Below are 22532 nucleotides of genomic sequence, written 5' to 3'. Positions count from 1 at the left end.
ATGGTGTAGCAGCCTCCCAATGTTCTCAATAGAATTCTGCTTCACCGTTCACACTATGAAAATTTCAGGCCCTATACTCCACCGTAAGAATGAACGGGTTCATCCTTTAAGCGTATTCCGCTCAGAAATGCCTTGCCGTCTATTAAAACTGCACATTTCAGAGCAGTCCTAGCGCCCGCTTCCTCTCCAGACACAATCTCTGCCTGAAATATCTTCGGGTGGAGATTCCATAGTGTGACTGCTGAAATTCAAAGTCTCATCGATGATGGGCTTTTCTGTGCAGATTCTGTCAAAAGAAAAAACAAGTTAATTCTTCTGGCTGAATCCAATTGCACGTCAGAAGATCGGCTAAGGAACTTCCGGTGTGTGAACTAAGCAGTATAAATCAGTGGGAGTCTGCAAGTGGAATCCGCTCGGAATTTCCTCATGTAAATTTCGAGCAGAATCTCCGTAGTGTAAACGGGCCCTTAAAATGTAAATGAAACACCAAGTGCTGTATCCGAAGTCCCTTGTGCTTTGTACATATTTTCATTGTGGCGGTTTATGCTGTTCATACTGAATTTGTGACTGAATATGATCCAATATATTGCATATATTCTCTAACCCATTGACTTCCAACAAGTGTGCCTCTTACAGTTGCAAAACTACAACTCCCAGCATGCCCGGACAGCCTTCGGCTGTCCGGGCATGCTGTGAGTTGTAGTTTTCCAACCGCTAGAGGCACACTTGTTGGGAAACACTGCTCTAACCTTTGGCTCTGTTTGTACTTTGGCCATAGTTGAAGCTTTCTCTATTATTATTATTTTTAATTATAACAGTGAAAGGAGTTTGAGTCCCTTTTAACTTTGGGACCAAGGGCGTACCTGTACACCCTGGACCGTTACCAGGGTGTGAAGCGTGCTCATGAGCTGAGCACGCTTCAAACCTGGTGGGTCTCGACTGCTATCAGCAGCCAGGACCCAGGGTGAATGCTGGGCACCGCTGAACGGGCCGATGCCCGACATGAACCCTTTAGATGCTGCAATCAAAGTTGATCGCAGCATCTAAAACGAGAGTGAAAGTGTCCCTGCAGCTCAGAGGAGCTGATCGAGGCCATTGCAGTAAAACCGCAATGTACCAATCAGCTGAGGGGACGGCGGGAGGGCCCATACCTGCTGGAGCAGCAGAGCACAGATAACACTGATCAATGGAAATCTCTATGGCATAGCATTGAACAGGGAATGCAATAAAAAGATTGCATGTTATAGTTCCCTTTCGGGGCTAAAAAATATAAAGTGTTTTAAAAAAAAAGTTTATAAAAATGTATTAACCTCTTCCTCATAAAAGTTTGAATCCTCCCCCCCCTTCGCATTTTTTGAATGAAATAAAAATAATCATATGTGGTATCGCCGCATGCGTAAATGTCCGAACTATAATATAAAATAAAAGGTTAGTTAAAGGGGTACTCCGGTGAAAACCTATTTTCTTTTAAATCAACTGGCTCCGGAAAGTTAAACATATTTGTAAATTACTTCTATTAAAAAAACGTAATCCTTCCTGTACTTATTAGCTGCTGAATACTACAAAGGAAATTATTTTCTTCTTGGAATGCTCTCTGATGACATCACGAGCACAGTTCTCTCTGCTGACGTTATTATAATAATAATGCTTTATTTATTGTTGTCCTTAGTGGGATATGAACCCAAGTCCCTGGCACTGCAAGGCAGCAGTGCTAACCACTGACCCACCATGCTGCCCTTAGCATACATCTGCTATGCATGGTTGCTAAAATGGACAGAGATGTCAGCAGAGAGCACTGTGTTCGTGATGTCATCAGTGTTCCAAAAAGGAATTTCCTCTGTAGCATTCAGCAACTAATAAGTACTGGAAGGATTAAGATTTTTTAATAGAAGTAATTTACAAATATGTTTAACTTTCTGCCACCAGTTGATTTAAAAGAAAAAAGGTTTTCACCGGAGTACCCCTTTAAACCACACGGTCGATGGTGTACACGTAAAAAAAAAGTGCATTTTTGGCCAGTTCATATACCATAAAAAAAAAATAAGCGATCAAAAAGTCCCATCAAAATAAAAATGGTACCAATAAAAACTACAGACGATGGTGCAAAAAAAGAGCTCTTGTATAGCCCTGTATGCGGAGAATTAAAGTTTTAGGGGTCAGAATATGACCTGAAATATTTTTTTAACTTTGGTGCATGTAGTTAGGATTTTTTTTTTAAGTAGTAAAATAAAATCTACATAAATTGGGCATCACTGTAACAGTATGCAGCTAAAGAATATATATATATATATTTTTTTTTCACCCCACAAATTTTTTTTTGTTTCGCCGCAGATTTTGTTACAAAATAAGTGATGTCATTACAAAGTACGATTGGTGACGTAAAAAAACAAGCCCTTTTCTGGGTCTGTGGGTGCAAAATTGAAAGCGTTAAGATTTTTAGATGGGGAGGAGGAAAAGATGAAAATTGACCTGGTCTTTAACCTCTTAAGGACTCAGGACGTACCTGTATGCCCTGAGCCCGGTGTGAAAAACAGGGTCAAGCCGTTACCCCGCATCACACCGGGTCAGTCCCGGCTGCTAACGATAGCCGGGACCCTGGGCTAACAGCGCGCGGCACCGATCGCGCGCTGTTAACCCTTCAGACGCGGCGATCAAAGTTGACTGCCGCATCTGAAAACAAAAGTAAATGCTTCCCAGCAGCTCAGTCGGGCTGATCAGGACATCGCTATAAAATCGCGATGTTGCGATCAGCTGGGACGCAGGTCTCCTTACCTGTCTCCGCAGTGTCCGATTGTCGATTGCTTGCTCCAAGCCTGCGCTACAGGCTTGATCAATCAAGCCCCTATCTCACTGATCTGTGCAAAGCTATGGCTTTGCAGGGATCAGCATAGGAGATCAGTGTGTGTGCAGTGCTATAGGTCCCTATGGGACCTATAACACTGCAAAAAAAAGTTAACAAAGGTCATTTAACCCCTTCCCCAATAAAAGTTTGAATCACCCCCCTTTTCCCATAAAAAAAACTGTAAATAAAAATTAACATATGTGAATGTCTGAACTATAAAATGATATCATTAATTAAACCGCACGGTCAATGGCGTACCTGCAAAAAAAAATTCCAAAGTCCAAAATAGCGCATTACTAATGTCACTGCAAAGTAGAATTGGTGGCGCAAAAAATAAGCCATCATATGGATTTTTAGGTGCAAAATTGAAAGCGTTATGATTTTTAGAAGGTGATGAGGAAAAAATGAAAATGCAAAAACGGAAAAACGCTGAGTCCTTAAGGGGTTAAGGTCAAAATGGGCTTGGTCCCCAAGGGGTTAAGCATCACAGTGGTGTCTGTATACACGCCTTCATTCTTTACATAGCCGTATACAGTGTGAGAAAATCCCACTACTTCGAATGGAACATTCAGATTGGAGAAGAATGCTGGGAAATATTCTCTGGCGGCGTCACGGTTGCCAAGGCGACTGCTGCAGTAATCTCGCATCGTAGATCACATGACCTCCACAGCTGCTTCCGGTTTCGTACGGCGCTGTCTTAATGGTTTCGACTATACGTCACTTCTGGTTCCGGTGAAGTGTCAGGCCCCGGAATCCAGAGAAACCCTTGAGACACCGGGAGATGAGATGACAACGTCAACACTGCAGGTAATGGCGGAAGGCGGAGAGGAAGTCTGTGGGGTAGAAAGGTGACAAATATGTGGGTGACTCTATATCCCCTGGTAGGGGCGGGGGGCTGAGGGAAATAAGGGCGGGGAGGAGACGGGAAACACTTCGGGTACCGGGCACTAGAGGCTCCCCGGGAAGATGGACTGACCTTTACCCACAAGTCCCGGTAAATGCGAGGTCGTCAGTCGCCCACTTGCAGCCGGTTGTAAGAAACCCTATTGTGGCAATTTAGGTCTATTGGTATGTGGGGTCACTAGTGTCATCTGGAGCCTACAGCACTGTTCCCAACCTCTTCTCCAGATGATGTGCAACTACAACTCCCAGCATGCCTTGACAGCCCAGGCCTGCTGGGCATGCTGGGACTTGTAGTTTCGCTACAACTGGGGAGCCATAGATTGAGAAACACTGCCCTGGTGTATGGGGGAGAATTTGTCAGCACATTCATGAGTGGTTTATTCTATTAGTGCTGCTCAATGTCTTCCTAGGAGCCAAACTGTCATGTAGCCTGACCTGTAGTCCTGTGTACTTGCTTTACAGTGGTCTCCAAAGTGTGACTCTCCAGCTGTTGCCAAACTACAACTCCCAGCATGCCCGGACAGCCAACGGCTGTCCGGCCATGCTGGGAATTGTAGTTTGGCAACAGCTGGAGGACCGGACTTTGGAGACTGCTGCTTGCAACAAAAAGTATATCCTACAAAAAAAGCACTATTAGGTAGTTACCGACAAAAACACATGACTACAAGTATGATTCACATTGAAAACAATTGGTGTAGTCCACACAGAAGAACCAACATGTAAGCGATCCCTCAACATACAATAGTCTCCACATATAATGGTCTTTTCTGGACCATTGTAACTTGAAACCAGACTCAACATACAATGCTACAGACAGTCCAGATCTGATAAACCTGTCAATGGCTGGAAGAGCCGACCAATCAGAATGGGCATTCACTGGTAAAACACCTGTATTACTGAAGCGTACGCACTGACTGTCTGTCTGGTAGCGCCCCCTACAGTACAGGGAGGTATTACATGTTCTGTACTACTCTTAAAGGAGTACTCTGGTGCAGAGTACTCCTGCCCGGGCTGCACAAAAAAAAAACAATCTCTCACCTTCCTGGGTTCCCGCGGAGCGCCACTACAGCTGATCGGTCCTCCGGTCCATCTTCTTCATACTGCCGTGTGTAACGAAGCGTCAGATGGTGCTCAGCCTATTATGGGCTGAGGCAGAACATTGCGGCGGCGGGCGATAGGCGGGAACCCAGGAAGGTGAGAGATGGTTCATTTTCATTTTTTTTGCAGCCCGGAGCAGGAGTAGCCTGGACCAGAGTACTCCTTTAATCTGTGCCAGGGTTAGCTACTTCTTTGGACACCAGGTGATGTTACTTTTTTAGGACATTGCGTGTACTGTACAGGACCCTGAAGAAGCTCCTGTCCTCTACATAGACAGAGATTACAGCTCCCAGCAGATCTTTCTTACTTTTATATGTAAGGATTTGCTTATCGGTATTAGTTTATTTATTTTTTAATCTTTCCTATTTTTGGATGACATTTTGGTGGCTTCAGAATCAATTACCAGGTTTCCATAGAGTTCTGGTCTCAACATACAAACATACAATAGTCGTCCTGGAACCGATTAATATTGTAACTTGAGGGACCACTGTATATATATATATATATATATATATATATATATATATATATATACCCTTATGCGTCTGAGTGGTATATAAAAGCCATATAACTATGGGATAGTGGCAATTCAGAACACGTATGCGCTCTCGAATATGGATGGAACTCGACGTTCAAGTGCCAAAGAATCAAATACCGATCCAACGTTAATTTTCTATATTAAGTATTTAGGATACACATAGCTTAAAAGTCTCCCTTAACCCCTTAAGGTCCAAGCCCATTTTAACCTTAAGGACCAGGCCACTTTTATTTTTGCATTTTTGTTTTTTTCCTCCTCGACTTCTAAAATCCATAACTCTTTTATATTTCCTCATTTTACCGTAAAATGTACGGCGAACCCCCCCCAAAAAAATTTTTAGGGAGGAAATTTAAATGAAAACCACAATTTTGCACATTTTGCAGGCTTTTGTTTTTACACTGTACACTTTACGGTAAATATGAAGTGTTCTTTATTCTGTGGGTCAATACGATTAAAATGATACCCAAGGCTAGATACTTTTATATTTTTGTACCGCTTAAAAAAAAATCTAAAACTTTTTGTACAAAATCAGTAATCTAAAATCGCCCTATTTTGACCACCTATAACTTTTTCATTTTTCCATACACACCTTCTCATTCAGAGTTTTCTTTATTTTCATGACTATGAAAATTGTAGATTCACATTAAAACTATGAATTAACACATGTGGAATTATATACACAAAAAAGTGTGAAACAACTGAAGATATGTCATATTCTAGGTTCTTCAAAGTTCAATTTACACACGCAGTGATACCAAATATGTTTCTAAAAAAATTTACGCTTTTTGGGGGTAAAATGTGAAAAACGGACAATTTTTATTGGGGGAGGGGATTTTTCACTTTTTTTTTTTCACTTTTTTTTTTATTTTTACGTTTTTCAATTTATTATTTTTTTTTTCACTTTTTATGTCTCCATAGGGGACTATCTATAGTAATCATTTGATTGCTAATACTTTTCGGTGCTATGCATAGGACACAGCACTGATCAGTATTATTGGTGATCTTCTGCTCTAGTCTGCTCGATCTCAGACCGGCGCAAAAGACCCCGGGAGACGGCCAGGTGATGGGATCTCCGGCCGCCATGCTGGATGATTGGATCCCCAGGGCAGCGCTGCGGGCGATCTGATCATCTATTTAAAGTACCGCATTGCCGCAGATGCTGTTATCTGTATTGATGACTGCATCTGAGGGGTTAAGAAACCCACCAAAATTATGTTTTTAGCAGGAATACTGATAATACAGATAAGTACACTATTCAAAAAAATAAAGGGAACACTAAGATAACGCATCCTAGATCTGAATGTATGAACTAATCCTATGAAATACTTTCGTCTTTACATAGTTGAATGTGCTGACAACAAAATCACACAGAAATTATCAATGGAAATCAAATTTATCAACCCATGGAGGTCTGGATATGGAGTCACACTCACAATCAATGTGGAAAACCACACTACAGGCTCATCCAACTTTATGTAATGTCCTTTACACAAGTCAACATGAGGCTCAGTAGTGTGTGTGTGGCCTCCAAGTGCCTGTATGACCCCCTACAATGCCTGGGCATGCTCCTGATGGGGTGGCGGATGGTCTCCTGAGGGATGTCCTCCCAGACCTGGACTAAAGCATCTGCCAACTCCTGGACAGTCTGTGGTGCAACGTGGTGTTGGTGGATGGAGCGAGACATGATGTCCCAGATGTGCCCAATCGGATTCAGGTCTGGGGAATGGGCGGGTCAGTCCATGGCATCAATGCCTTCCTCTTGCAGGAACTGCTGACACACTCCAGCCACATGAGGTCTGGCATTGACTCTCATGTCTGTCACATGTGCTCAGTGTGAACCTGCTTTCATCTGTGAAGAGCACAGGGCGCCAGTGGCGAATTTGCCAATCTTTGTGTTCTCTGGCAAATGCCAAACATCCTGCACGGTGTTGGGCTGTAAGCACAACCCCCACCTGTGGACGTCGGGCTCTCATACCATCTCATGGAGTCTGTTACTGACCATTTGAGTGGACACATGCAGATTTGTGGCCTGCTGGAGGTAATTTTGCAGGGCTCTGGCAGTGTTCCTCCTTGCACAAAGGCAGAGGTAGCAGTCCTGCTGCTGGGTTGTTGCCCTCCTACGGTCTCCTCCACGTCTCCTGATGTATTGGCCTGTCTCCTGGTAGCGCCTCCATGCTCTGGACACTACGCTCACAGACGCAGCAAACCTTCTTGCCACTTGTGTGGGTTGTAGACGCCGTCTCATGCTACCACTAGAATGAAAGCCCCGCCAGAATTAAAAAATGACCAAAACATTAGCCAGGAAGCATAGGAACTGAGAAGTGGTCTGTGATCACCACCTGCAGAGCTACTCCTTTATTGGTGGTGTCTTGCTAATTGCCTATAAATTCCACCTGTTGTCTGTTCCATTTGCACAACAGCATGTGAAATTGATTGTCAATCAGTGTTGCTTCCTGAGTGGACAGTGTGATTTCACAGAAGTGGGATTGACTTGGAGTTACATTGTGTCGTTTAAGTGTTCCCTTTATTTTTTTGAGCAGTGTATGTGGTCTACTGATCAGTATGCATTTCATAATGTAAGAGGGTCCCTTGAAATCAAGGGGAGTTCCAATTTACAGCCCTCCTATGATCAGCTGTTTAAATGGGCCAAAGTGCATGTGTGGGCACCTCCGCCTCTTTAATGTTCATTAGCAATAACGCCCACATTTCTTCACTTTTAGTAGTGTTGGTGCAAGGTAGTGCAGCAGTGCCCTGTTTTCTAGTATCTAGTATAAACCTCCAGTGATCAAATATTAATCGATTTTTTTTTTTTATAAGACTGGATAACTCCTACAAGCAATGTTGCGAATAGATTTAACCCTTAGAAGACCCATGATATTAATTTAAGGTGTGATATTAAGGAGCTGCGCTGGCATAGATGGTGAGTGCTGATATTGGCAGCTGTCACTCACAGTAAATTACCTAAATCAACGATCACAGCATTTAAAGGGGTACTTCCGGTGCTTACACATCTTATCCCCTATCCAAAGGATAGGGGATAAGATGCCTGATCGAGGGAGTCCCGCAGCTGGGGACCCCCGGGATCATGCACGTGGTATCCCGATTGTAATCAGTCCCCGGAGCGTGTTCGCTCCGGGTCTGATTACAGTCGACCGCAGGGTCGGCGGTGTGTGACGTCACGCCTCCGCTCCCGTGTGACGTCACGCTCCGCCCCTCAATGCAAGCCTATGGGAGGCGGCGTGATAGCTGGTAATCAGTCCCGAAGTGAACACGCTCTGGGGACTGATTATAAACGGGGTGCCACGTGCATGATCACTGGCGTCCCCAGCTGCGGGACTCCAGCGATGAGGCATCTTTTCCCCTATCCTTTGGATAGAGGATAAGATCTGTAAGCACCGGAGTACCCCTTTAAAGGTGTACTCCAGTTAAAGTTAAGCAGATTCGTAAAGCACTTCTATTTAAAATATCTTAATCCTTCCAGTACTTATCAGCTGCTCTATACTACAGAGGAAGTGGAGTTGTTCTTTTCAGTCTGACCACAGTGCTCTCTGCTGAACCTCTTACCTGTCAGGAACTGTCCAAAGTAGGAGCAAAACCCCATAGCAAAGCTCTCCTGCTCCGGACAGTTCCTGACATTTACAGAGGAGTCAGCAGAGAGCACTGTGGTCAGACTGGAAAGAACTGTACAACTCCCTCTGTAGCATATAGCAGCTAGGTACTGGAAGGATTCAGATTTTTAAATAGAAGTAATTTACAAATCTGTTTAACCCCCTGCCGCAAAACGCCGTTGATAAACAGCGCTGCGGCACGGCAGGGTTATGAAGCAAGCTCAGGAGCTGAGCACGCATCATACCCACACGGTCACGGTTGCTATCAGCAGCCAGGACCCGTGGCTAATGCTGGACATGGACGTTCAGGCAGATGTCCGCCATTAACTCTTTAGTTTCACAATGTTTTTATTGGATTTTATAAACATAAGAAATGTAACATATAACATATTATGACATCAGATGTGTCAGAGTTTACATATGAACATGCATAATAACCTTGACTGGTGGAGCATAATTGTTCATCCAAACAGTGTTACGCATATTCACAAAGGATCTATCAGGTCCAAAGGGACCTGAAATTTGAGAGCAAGATAATAACAATAAGAAAGAAAACAAATTGATCACCGTGTCTAAAGTGAAAACTTCCCGGTAGGTCAGTCGGGCTGATCGGCACTAGTGATGAGCGGCATTGGCCATATTTGAATTTGTGATATTTTGCGAATATATAGACAAATATTCATCCTATATTCGCGAATTTCGCGTATTTGTTATATTCCCATATCTGAATATTCGCATATTTGAGGAAGAAAACAGTGAGGGGGTGGGCAACTTTACTATTGGTTGCTAGGGATATGTTGTTGTTAACCCCTGACAAGTGTATTTGCATCATTCTAATTGGCCCACTAGTGAAAAGAAGGAATATGCGGGGAAAAAAGTGAATATTCGTAATTTCGAATATATAGCGAAAATATTCGCAAAATTTGCGATATTCGTGATAAAAATTAAAATTCGAAATGCGAATATTCATACACGACACTAATCGGGACCACCACGGTGTCCCGATCAGCTAGGACGCACAATGAGGATCACTTACCTGCCTCCTTTATGTCAGATCGCCGAATGACTGCTCCGTGCCTGAGATCCAGGCAGGAGCAGTCAAGCGGCGATAACACTGATCAATGTTATGCTATGGCAATGCATTGATCAGTGCCTGCAATCTGTATAATGCATGTTATAGTCCCCTATGGGGGCTAAAACATTGCAAAAAAAAAAAAAGTTAAAGATGATTTAACCCCTTCCCTAATAAGTTTGCATCACCCTCCTTTTCCCTTAAAAAAAAAAAAAAAAATAATAATAATAATAATAATAATAATAATCTGTGTAAATAAAAATAAACATGGTATTGCTGCATGCGCAAATGTCCAAATGATAAAAATATATTGTTAACCAATCCACATGGTCAATGGCGTACGTGCCAAAAAAATTCCAAAGTCCTAAATAGGGTATTTTTGGTCACTTTGTATACCATAAAAAAATTTATAAAAAGCTATCAAAGTCTGATCAAAACAAAAATGGTACCGATAAAAACTTCAGATCATGGCGCAAAAAATGAGCCCTCATACCGCGCTATATGGAGAAAAATAAAAAAATGTATAGGGGTCAGAAGAAGACAATTTTAAACGTAAACATTTTCCTGCATGTAGTTATTTTTTTTTTTTTTTAAGTAATACAAAACCAAACCTATATAAGTAGGGTATCATTTTAACCGTATGGACCTACAGAATAAAGATAAGATGTAGAAACGGAAGCCCCCAAAAGTTACAAAATTGCATTTTTTTCTTAAATTTTGTTGCACAATGAATTTTTTTCCGCTTTGCTGTGGATATTTTGGTAAAATGACTGTCACTGCAAAGTAGAATTGGTGGCGCAAAAAAAGCCATATGGAATTTTAGATGCAAAATTTAAAGCGTTATGATTTTTAGAAGGTGATGAGGAAAAATGAAAAACAGAAACCCTGTATTCTTAAGGGGTTAAGCACATTACATGTACAACACATCTGAAGTAGTGATTTCTTTCTGATGCTTGTTATAACTGGGTGCAGACCATGGCCTGGATATGATAAATATCAGCCTGTTATTCATAGGAGGATGAACAGGAGGGGACTGCTGCCATTTTCCTACTGTCAGTCAGTGCCATTGATTGTAGGCAGACTGGGCTGCTATGCTTTTGTTCACCAGTAGTCACCCAGTATACAATGTGTTTCTCCTGCCTTAAAGGGGTACTCCCGTGGAAAACTTTATTTATTTTTTTATTTATATATTTTTTTTAAATCAACTGGTGCCAGAAAGTTAAACAGATTTGTAAATAACTTCCATTAAAAAAATCTTAAAGCGCAACTGTTACCACCGTACAGGTAGGGAGATGCAGTTACCATTGCATAGAGAAGAATGTGCAGTAAATGCGGGTGCTTTTACTCACATTCGCCGTGGTCTGTAAAGGAAAATTCTTACTTTATTCTCATGCCGGGCCACAGTTGGATGGGCCAGCCGACTCCCGCAGCGGCACGCCTCCTCTCTGCTCTTAGCAAGGAGCTCTGCACGTCAATCTTGCTGATCCTGCATGATTGACGCGCAGCGCTCCATGCTAAGAGCAGAGAGGGGGCGTGCCGCTGCGGGAGTCGGCCGGCCCATCCGACTGTGGCCCGGCATGAGAATAAAGTACGAATTTTCCTTTACAGACCGCAGCGAATGTGAGTAAAAGCACCCGCATTTACTGCACATTCTTCTCTATACAATGGTAACTGCACCTCCCTACCTCTACGGTGGTTACAGTTGCGCTTTAATCCTTCCAATACATTTTATGGGCTGGATACTTCAGAGGAAATGCTTTTCTTTTTGGACTTCTCTGATGTCACGACCACAGTGCTCTCTGCTGACCTCTGCTGTCCATTTTAGGAACTGTCCAGAGCATGTTTGCTATGGGCATTTTCTCCTGCTGTGGACACTTCCTAAAATGGACAGCAGAGGTCAGCAGAGAGCATTGTGGTCGTGACATCCGAGAAATCCAAAAAGAAAAGCATAAATGAACAATCTCTCACCTTCCTGGGTTCCCGCGGAGCGCCACTACAGCTGATCGGTCCTCCGGTCCATCTTCTTCATACTTCCCTGTGTCACATGTCGCTCAGCCTATTGTGGGCCGAGGCAGAACATCGCGGAGTCCGGCCATAGGCTGAGCGCCATGTGACGCTTCGTTCACACGGAAGTATGAAGAAGATGGACCGGAGGACCGATCAGCTGTAGTGGCGCTCCGCGAGAACCCAAGAAGGTGAGAGATGGTTCATTTTCATTCTTTTTTGCAGCCAGGGCAGGATGGAGCAGGAATACTGTGCACCAGAGTACTCCTTTAAAAAATAAAAAGTTTTCCACGGGAGTACCCCTTTTTAATTCAGCAGTGATTCTGGTATATCATGGTTAAAATGGTCACCTGTAGCCATTGGGATGGTGAGGTATTGTAGAAAGACTATCTAGATTTATCAAACTGTGTGAGAGAAAATTTGAATGATTTTCCCAAAGCAACCAATCACAGCTCAGCTTTCACTTTACCACAGCTCGTTAGCTGAGCTGTAATTGGTTGTTGTGGGAAAATCCCTCCATTTTTTTTTTTCTCACAGTTTGATCAAATCTGGGCCTATATTGTTGTATCTTGTCACAACTGTAAGTAGATGGTTACCAAGCAGTGGTTTTGTTACTGTGTGACATCCAAGAAGAAGGAACCAGCTGATCAAGGATTCAAATGCTAGAAGTCTTTATTCCACCAATGATAAAACTATTACACACCCAAACCAGTGATGTCAATGCGTTTCTGCCATTAAAAGGCCATTATACCAGTGTGTCCCAACCAGGGTGCCTCCAGATGTTGCAAACCTACAACTCCCAGCATGCCTGGACAGCCTTTGGCTGTCCAGGCATGCTGGGAGTTGTAGTTTTGCAACACCTGGAGGCACCCTGGTTGGGAAACACTGCATGGTGCGTTCACACGGAGTATTTCAAGAGGAATTTACTCGAGTAATTCCTCTTGAATTCTCCGCTCCAAATTCATTCACATCTCCTCTGCCCACTGACTTTAATGTTATTTCCGCTGGCCTGTTCACACTGCGGAAAATCTGCTAGCAGATTTCCGACACTGAATTCCGTTCCGCTTGAAGAAAGAGCATGTTCATTCTTCAAGCGGAATCCGCTAGCAGAAATCAATTGAAGTCAATGGTAAAAAAAAATTCCGCCCGACATCGTTTTCGAGCGGAATTCGCGCGCAATTCACGGGCAATTTTTTGCAGAATTTGTGCGCAGTTTGCGCGGGAAAGGCTGAAAAACCCTTCACTTCCTTCTCCCCCATGTCCGCGTGCAATTCCGCAAGCAATTCAGCGCGAAAAAAATTATTTTTTACGTCCGTAAATTTTTCAGCGTGAATTACTCTTCATTTACTCCGTGTGAACGCACCCTTATGCTATCCCAAGATGGAAGCCTGCTAAATGTATGCAACAAAATGGCATAGAGGTGATATGATTCATTTAATTTTAAGGCTGCCAACATTGGGAGATCAGTACAATAAACAGAAGTACTACACGTGCAAAAAACACATTAAAATTGTAACCAATACTAATTTATTGTAATAAAAAAAAATGTAATTAATAAAAAAATGTTAAGTGACTATTGTACATACACAAAAACGCATGTTTTTATGTGGCACAAAACAAATCTCTTAACTTGACAGCAGGGAACCTGCGGGAAACCTGCTGCGAGTTACGTTACCATTGATTTGAATGGGTCCACAGACAGTCCGCAATAGTGTCAGATTTGCGGACTGTCCGCGGACCCATTTAAATCAATGGTAGCGTAACTCGCAGCGGGAAATTCGCTATTGGCGTGTGAACGCACCCTTAAAGAGAAATAAATGAATATCAAACACATAAGTCTAACACCACTGCCGTTTTGTAAATCTAGGATTTCACCTATATGCACAACAAGATATAATTTTAGTATCTATCACTAAACAGCAATAAGCTGCAGACTATGGCTAGTAAATAAATAATGAATATCACTATCCAGTCAGGACTATTCCCGGCAGATGGGTATATCTAAGCCTGCATACAATAATCTTGTGAACTCTGCTCTATATGTTTTACTCATACAAACCAGATATTATCTACACATGCATACTGTACTTGTGTGAACATTGTCCTGTATGTTTTCCACTCTACAAACTAGAAGTTGGGTTTAAAAAAAAAAAAAAAAAATAATAATAATAATAATTTAAACTGCATGTTCTTTTATAAAGCGAGAATAAGCTGCAAAAAGTGCATATGCTTGATTTTATATTGTATGCCAATGAAATATCCACTTGGATACATGTTTACTACATTGTGTCAATGAACCTTCCCATTGTACTATTAATGCAAAATAACTCATTTAAATTGAGTCCCAGTAGCACTAGAATTGAAGCTTAAAATCCAGTTGTCCTCTATTGGTTTTCCAAACATGACCTCTTCTAGTTGGTCTGTATACTTTCTCAATAGCCCAAATTCTACAGAAAAAAGTAGACTATCTATTATGGACTGTAACTAAATGTCTTGAAGCATTTGATGTCTTTATATCTCCTCCACTGGTTTTGATGTTGATGTATTCCAGCGCTCTTACTTTTAGCTTGCACGAGGTGCATCCCACGGCATTGTTCACACTGGATCACATAGACACATTTTCAATATCGCAAGTACTGTTCGCGGGTAGGGTCACGCATAGCACATACTCAGCGAGAAATCTGCCGTGCAGCACGTTCCACATTTTGCTATGAACATATACACAGGGCTACCTGTAGCAGCCCTGTGTGTGCAGTGAGGTTTGGAGGCGATTCCAGTGTGCTGACATGAATGATGCATTGGGCCCACCTCCAAGCCTTACTGCGCACACAGGACTGCAGCGGGGCAGGGAAGCCCTTTGTGTCTGCTCATAGCAAAATGCGCAACGGATTACTTGCAGTGTTAAATACACTGCATATTTGTAATATAATTTACTGTCCCCATGAAGAGGGTTTTACACAAAATATATCTTTTAAGCCCCTTCACATTTCGTGACATTACCCTTGACTTTTTCATGTTATATTTAATGTAGGGTCATTTCTACTTTTATTTTAAAGGACCTCTTGGTGGCACTAACTAGTCTGATATAGATGTTAGGTTAGTTTATTGGGCAGTACGGAACTATGTATTGATCCTTGTACTATGATATTGTTATATCTATAGACAGTGCTCAGGGTGTAGGAACTAAAAGAATAGTATCTTATAGTAATTTTTTGTTCCTGCTTCTCCTGTTAAGTCTGACCTCATAGTGCTCTGGTTGCACCAAAACATAGTTAAAGGTACGTGTCATGTGATCACATTGTTTTGCTAAATATAACTCTCATGACTCGGGTATCGCTTGTGAGTACAGGTCACATGCCTTGTTGTGACAGTAGGGTGATGGTTGCGGGCTTGGCACACATGACCACTCTTAGGCTTTTCTTGCCCCTTTTTTTATTTTTTTTGCAGTGATAAATCAAAAACTGCAGCACATGTATGATGTTACATATGTTATGTCACCACAATTGGCGTAGCGTGGTGGTAGAGCATTTATATCAGATATTCTGGAGTAACAATTCACTGATGATAGATCTATGTATAATCCTGTTTAATGTGATTTTTATGGTGTTTATCCAAAGAATTAAACAAAAGGAACATTTCAACAATGAATTTGGAATGTAATATAGAGCAAATGAATATGTATTCCTCCATAAAAAGACAATGCTATTAATAATGCATGTCTTGTAAAAATGTTGCATTACATATAAACTTATGATCGTTTATGTCATAACATTATGTAGCCTAAAGGCACTAAATGCTCTATGTATAATCCCCATACTGAAGTGTAGTGGGATCATATTGCACCCCTAGTCATGTTCAGATACTGGGAATGTGGATGTTTACAATTGCAGAAGTCATATAGAGCTCAGGACTGGATGAATTTCATCACTTGTCTTTCCAGTCTCTATCTACCACTTTGCCTGGCCTCTTTCTTCTGCGATCCTTACTATATTCTCTGCTTCCTACAGCTTTTCTTCTGGTCTCTGCTCCCAATAGCTGTCATTCCTTTTATTTTATTTCCTTTATTCTTACTGAGTCCTACCTTCTCTGCACTTGCTTCCCTTACCACTACCTCTCATGATCTTCCTGTCTTTCCCGGCTCTGTTCCTGACGTCTTTACTCTTTCCCGGCTCTGTTCCTGACGTCTTTACTCTTTCCCGGCTCTGTTCCTGACGTCTTTACTCTTTCCCGGCTCTGTTCCTGACGTCTTTACTCTTTCCCGGCTCTGTTCCTGACGTCTTTACTCTTTCCCGGCTCTGTTCCTGACGTCTTTACTCTTTCCCGGCTCTGTTCCTGACGTCTTTACTCTTTCCCGGCTCTGTTCCTGACGTCTTTACTCTTTCCCGGCTCTGTTCCTGACGTCTTTACTCTTTCCCGGCTCTGTTCCTGACGTCTTTACTCTTTCCCGGCTCTGTTCCTGACGTCTTTACTCTTTCCCGGCTCTGTTCCTGACGTCTTTACTCTTTCCCGGCTCTGTTCCTGACGTCTTTACTCTTTCCCGGCTCTGTTCCTGACTGTCTGCGTAATATTCTGCTTTTTTCTTTGCTACTTATTTCTGTCCTTTCCTCTTCTGCTCCCATAGTTTGGATTGGGGGTCCTGTAGATAGGAGATAAGTCACGGAGTGGAGTAATAGTAGTGGAGTACCTCTTTAACCTTCTGTGGGTCAGTACAACTACACTGATAGTTTTCTTATGTCCCCTCCATTCATGTATATGGGAGGGAGTGTGACAGCTAGTACATAGCTGCCATCACACCTCCTCCCATAGATGTGAATGGAGGGGGTGTGGTGGCTGGCATCGCCCTGTCATCTGGCACAGAGCGGAGTTCACTCCGTGCACTGAATGATGGGCGCAGCAGCGGAGATTGCGGGAGTCCCCAGCGGTGGGACCCCTGTGATCTAACATCTTATCTTAAGATGTTTTCAGGGAAGTACCCCTTTTTAAAAGAAAAATAATAATAATGTTGTAATGCTGTACCAAAATAACCTATAAACTGAGCTATGTAAGGGCTATTTTTTTAACAGCATGAGATTTATCATTTTGGATACTTTTTGATTGCTGTATATTGCTGTATGAGATATAAAAAGAAAAATATTTTCTTGTTTCTAAATTCAGAATAAGGCAGTAAAGCCCAAGCCACAAGATGTGTAAAACACACAGTAAATGTGCAACACGGCATATGCACCATAGTGTTTTGTTTTATGTGGGATTTATGCATTTGCTATGAATGGCCATTTCTCACCCTTTTTTCCAGGGGTTGTAGAAATGTAAAAAAGCCTCCCAATTGGTAAACTCTCTTACCACTACCTCATGGTAACTTCATAGAACAGCCATACAATTACTGGGTGCTGTGGCTCAACAGCTAACTGGAACTCATGAAAACATGAAAAGGGTCTGGCACACTGGGGGAGAGTTATCAAAACCTGTGTAGAGGAAGTTGACCAGTTGCCCATAGCAACCAATCAGATCGCTTCTTACATTTTTAAAAGGGCCTCTCAAAAATGAGAGATCTGATTGGTTGCTATGGGCAACTGGTCAACTTCCTCAACACAGGTTTTGATAAATCTCCCCCATCATGTCCATATAAAATGAGGTCCATTATCGATCTATTAAAACACTAACACATTTCGGACACTCCTGTAAGCAAGGATAGGAATGTCCAAAATGGGTTGGCGTTTCTTATGCACATTTATTGATTTATATCTGACATGTTTTAATGGATTGACAATAAAGACCTTATTTTATGGACTGGATATGCAGGAACCCGCTCCATGTTTTCACTGTAGAATGTATAGCAAAGCCTAGTGTTGGTGTATCATATCTCTGCACTGGTTATAGACTATATATATATATATATATATATATATATATATATATATATATATATATATATATATTCCCTGTAAGTACATTGATTAGAATGTTTCCTTATCCTTGTAGAAAGCCATTGATTTGGTAACCAAAGCCACAGAGGAGGATAAGAACAAGAACTACGAAGAGGCTTTGAGGTTATACCAGCATGCGGTGGAGTATTTTCTGCATGCCATCAAGTGTAAGTCTGTGGATCCAGTGTGTATTGTAAGTCGACAGTTAATGTGGGTATTTCTATGTTGGCAGCAGTACATCTGTGATAACCCTTGATCAGCAGTTACATGCACCCATTGTTAGTTTTTTGGCTTGATAAAACAAAATGTTCATTGTAGATGTCAGACCGGGTGGACGGAGGTGCCACGCTGCTTAAAATTATCAGAGGGTTTACAGCTTTTAGGGTTGAATGGGTCATACAGGGAGTTGTTAAGGCTGTCAAATACCATGATTATATATATATATATATATATATATATATATATATATATATATATATATATATATTATTTATTTTGCCTACAGATGAAGCTCACAGCGACAAGGCCAAGGAGAGCATCCGAGCCAAATGCATGCAGTACCTGGATAGAGCTGAGAAGCTTAAGGATTATTTAAAAGCAAAGGACAAGCAAGGCAAAAAGCCTGTGAAAGAATCCCAGAATGAGAAAGGGTGAGCTGATGTATACCTACTGCATGATGTTTTGTGGGCACCCCTTGACTCTCTTTTACAAGTTAAGATAGTGAAGCTCATTTTCTATTATAGAAATGTCTGTTTGCATCACAAGTGCTGTAGTTCATGCCGGTGTAACATGTGCAAGCATGTGATACCTGCTCTGTACAGGTGGTTAGGACCTTGTGTCCCTTTAAAATTAAATACATAGTAATAGTGTCAAGTATTCTCCTTCTTTATATGTAAGGCTACTCGCACTATGATTTAGCAATGCGGTTGCCGGATCCTGTGGGAAAATTTTAAAACTCTCCTCTGCCGTATCACTGGCAGACTCTCGCCGCACCCCATACATTTGAATGAGCTGTACGAAGTCACATAGTGACTCCGGCCGGCTAATTTTTTAACCGTATCAGTTTTTATTGCTGGACTGGAAACCGTGGTATGCCATGGTTTTTAGTCTGACAATAAAACTGATTCTGTTCAACAATAAGCCGACTGGAGTCACTATCTACTTCATTTGGCTCATTCAAATGAATGGGGTGCGGCGGGGATACATCTGCGGACGGCTTTTAAATTTCCCTGCCAGATTCAGTGACTGTATTGCCAAAATCAGAGTGCGAATGCACCCGAAACCAGATAAACCTTCTTTACTTTTTCTAAGAGGTAGAAGAGGGGTTTTACTTTAAAATAGGAGAGGGCAAATGAAAGGTGAGAGTTTGAAGATTGCACAGTACACTTCTCTGTGCCCACTTTGTGCTGTACAAATATACACTTCTCTACATCACCTATGTGACATGATGCAGTGTGTACGCAGAATTCAGTGTTCTTGAAGTGCTTTGTTACTGTCTGTGTAGTTAAATATATAGACACTTGTACTCCTCACTGAAACAGTGGACAACCTACTGGACTTTTACCAGATGATCATGTACCATAAGCCTAACCACTATGTAAATCATGAATGTATTTTTCTCTGTCGCCTTATGACAGCACCTATGGAGAGTGTCCACTTCCTCATCACAGGACAGGAAACCGGAACAGAGTTTGTATAAAAAGGTAGAGCTGCATCACATCACCAGTTCTATCACATGTCCGCCGAAGGGAAGTAGAAAGTGTGTATCCAGCTTGTAGGAAGGATGTAAGGAAACTGTGCTCCCAGTCAAACTTACGGGTTGTGGCCAAGCGGCGTTGGCCTCCTCCATGGGAGATGCTGCTAAAGTCTAGTCTTCCTCATTGTGTCAGTTTAACGACATCTCTGGTCCCTTCTTTCTTGCTTCGGCGTCCTCTATGTCCAGTCTTTATTTCCTCCGGGAACCTCAGGAGCGCCGAGGGGTGGGGGCAGATGGTATCTGCATGGGTGGGTGTGCATATCCTGTGTGTAATAGATGTAGATCAATGACTTGGGAGGAAGGGGCTGTTTCCACAGGGAGGTCTGTCATCATTGGTAAGGAGGAAGGTCACGTCAAACCTCTGGACCCGGAAGGGCAGTCAATTCGGAGCCCATTTCAAAAGGAGGGGGAAGCCAGCCAGTTCGCTCTACCATTGTAGGCACATCTTGGAAAGTATTAAGCTCTTGTCTGCTGACATTGTGGAGCCTACAGAGCACGTTGTGACTACTGAGCCTACATCTGAAACCAGACCGATACCTGTTGTGGTGGGGTAAAGGGGACTATTTGTCCCAGCTTCTTTATATATACTTTACTAACTGTATGATATTCCTGTTATAGGCTGGGAAGGTGCACAGGAAGGCTAAATATAGAAACAGGGAATGTGTGATGTGTAGAAGGTAAATGAATGGAGCACAGACTAGTTTTCAATGATTCCTGATTCCTTTAAAAATTCGTTTGAGACCGTAACCTCAGCATTTACCCAAACATCCAAGAGATAATTGGGCAAGAAGCGAGAGCTTGTATGGCGGCGATAACGACAGAGAGACCCCCAGGGACTATTACTTCAGAGAATAAGCCTTTGTTTGTTAGAGCAAGATCATCTTCAGATGAAGAGCTATACACTCTGCTGTGGCAGAGGACAAAATATATGATAAATTTAAAGGCCCTTTTAGAAGAAGTGCCTGGAAGGTCCCTATTTTCAATTGAAGGAGTAGAGAGGGGTCTTATTTGGGTAATGAATGAATTTAGAAGAAAAGGTCACACAAATCAGTACAAGACCGCATGTTTGAGGGTTTGGTTCCAAGGAAAAGACAGGTTTTCTCGGTCGTCTCCATTGGGGACACAAAGACCGTGGGTATATCTTGCTGCCACTAGGAGGCTGACACTAGACATCCAAAAAGAAAGTCTGCCTCTCCTGGCCGGATATACCCCGCCTACCGCCTAGTGTCAGTAGGAGGCAGACACAGGTCTGGAGTTTTCCAGACCTGGTCTTCTGTTTTATTTTATAGCTAGGGCCTGTTTGTAGGTTCTTTTTCTCCTTTTTATTTTCTCTTTTTTTTTTAAATTTATTTATTTATTTTTTAGGTGGGGGTTCAGGAGCATGGCGCTAAACCCCCCCCCCCCCAAATATGCAGATAAGGGGCACGGGACATAAAGTATGCACAGTCAACCCCTTCCTGCCAATGGCCAGCTCCTGGGATTGTACCTTTGGTCCGGGTCCCCTACCTTCCCTGCTCGTCCCGCTGTCTCAGCCTGACATGATGCAGGTGACCTTAGCTTGCTGAAGACATCTTAGGCGAGTATGGCGGATTGGGCTGAGTATGTCCCTCTCCTTCCCCCAGCCCTCCTTTGCCTCCACAGCACCTCTCAATGTGCCTCTGGGGGTCCCAGAGGGCCGCAGCCCCTGTCGGCACTGCTGAGGCGCGCGGCCGGCGTGCTTTTTTACTTTATTTTTTGCCCGCATTTTCGGGCATGATTCACACTATGGGGTGCATATTAATTGAGGCTGTGGCCTGCCTTGGGACTTAGCTCTTCTCTCTTCCCAACATCCTCTCTTCTCTGCCCTCCTCTCTTGAGCAGGAGTCACAGATTCCCCTATCAGCTCGGTGCGTGTGCTTCCGGGGGGGGGGGGTAAATTTCTGGGTGCCTCCCTCTCTGGCTTCAATAGGACGCCATTCTGGTACTGTGACTGCCCTGTTCCTGGGTCAGTGCAGCCGGCACCTCCCCCTTCTCTCTGCCTGCTTGCCTGCAGATTCAGCTGCTACCTGCCTCTTCAGCTAGCCGGGACACAGCACAGCCTGCTTCACGGCTCCAGTGAAGGGTCACAGCACAGCCATAGCCTGCTTCACAGCTCCAGTGAAGGGTCACAGATCAGCTACAGCCTGCTTTCAGCAAGGGACACAGGACTTGGGTGAGATTGTTCCAATTTATTGCAGACAACTTCTCACTAGCAACTATGTCCGACCCAATACCCGAACTGCCATTACCTCTATTAGGAGGGTCCCCGAGCTGGCTGCTCTCTCGTCGCTCTCCCTTCTTGGTCCTTCATCAGGACAAGGTTGTCTTTCGGCCACCTCCCTCCTTCTTGCCCAAGGTGGTTTCCTCCTTTCACATGAACGAGAAGAACGTTCTCCCTTCATTTTGTCTGGCTCCATCCAACTCTAAGGAGGGTTCCTTCCATTGTCGGATGCGGTTCAAGTTGTCCGGATCTGTCTGTCACCTCCTCTTTCCAGCAGGGTGACTCCTTTTTTTTAATTTTTTTTTTTGTGATTCCGGACAGTCGTTGCAAGGGTCTTCTGGCTTCAGAGGTGACCATCTCGCTGTGGATCCATTCCGCCATCTTGGAATAATACCGGCGTAAAGGAAAGGGTCCCACCTTTTCGGGTCACTGTGCATTCCACATGTTCCATTGGGGCTTCTTGGGCACTACACCATACACAAAGATATACTCACGGTCTCTGAGCCCACCAATGGATCCTCCGAGAAAGAGATTTTACGGTCACCATA

General features: G+C 43.0%; 1 protein-coding gene across 2 annotated transcripts in view; it reads left to right on the top strand.

Moving 5' to 3' along the window:
- Positions 1–3484: 3484 nt before the first annotated feature.
- VPS4A (vacuolar protein sorting 4 homolog A) overlaps positions 3485–22532 on the top strand; it is a 44075-nt gene continuing 25027 nt past the window's right edge. For both annotated transcript variants that reach the window (XR_008845147.1, XM_056525940.1), the window contains exons 1-3: positions 3485–3649; positions 18045–18156; positions 18495–18639. Coding sequence is in view for 1 of the 2 variants with exons in the window: in XM_056525940.1 (XP_056381915.1) it covers positions 3500–3649; positions 18045–18156; positions 18495–18639 (407 nt within the window). In the remaining variant the exon portion in view is untranslated. The remainder of the gene's footprint in view (positions 3650–18044; positions 18157–18494; positions 18640–22532) is intronic.

This window comes from Hyla sarda, chromosome 6 (genome assembly GCF_029499605.1).
Source record: "Hyla sarda isolate aHylSar1 chromosome 6, aHylSar1.hap1, whole genome shotgun sequence".
NCBI lineage: Eukaryota > Metazoa > Chordata > Amphibia > Anura > Hylidae > Hyla > Hyla sarda.
Note: the sequence above shows the minus strand (reverse complement) of the source record. Positions and strands in the feature narration are given on the sequence as shown.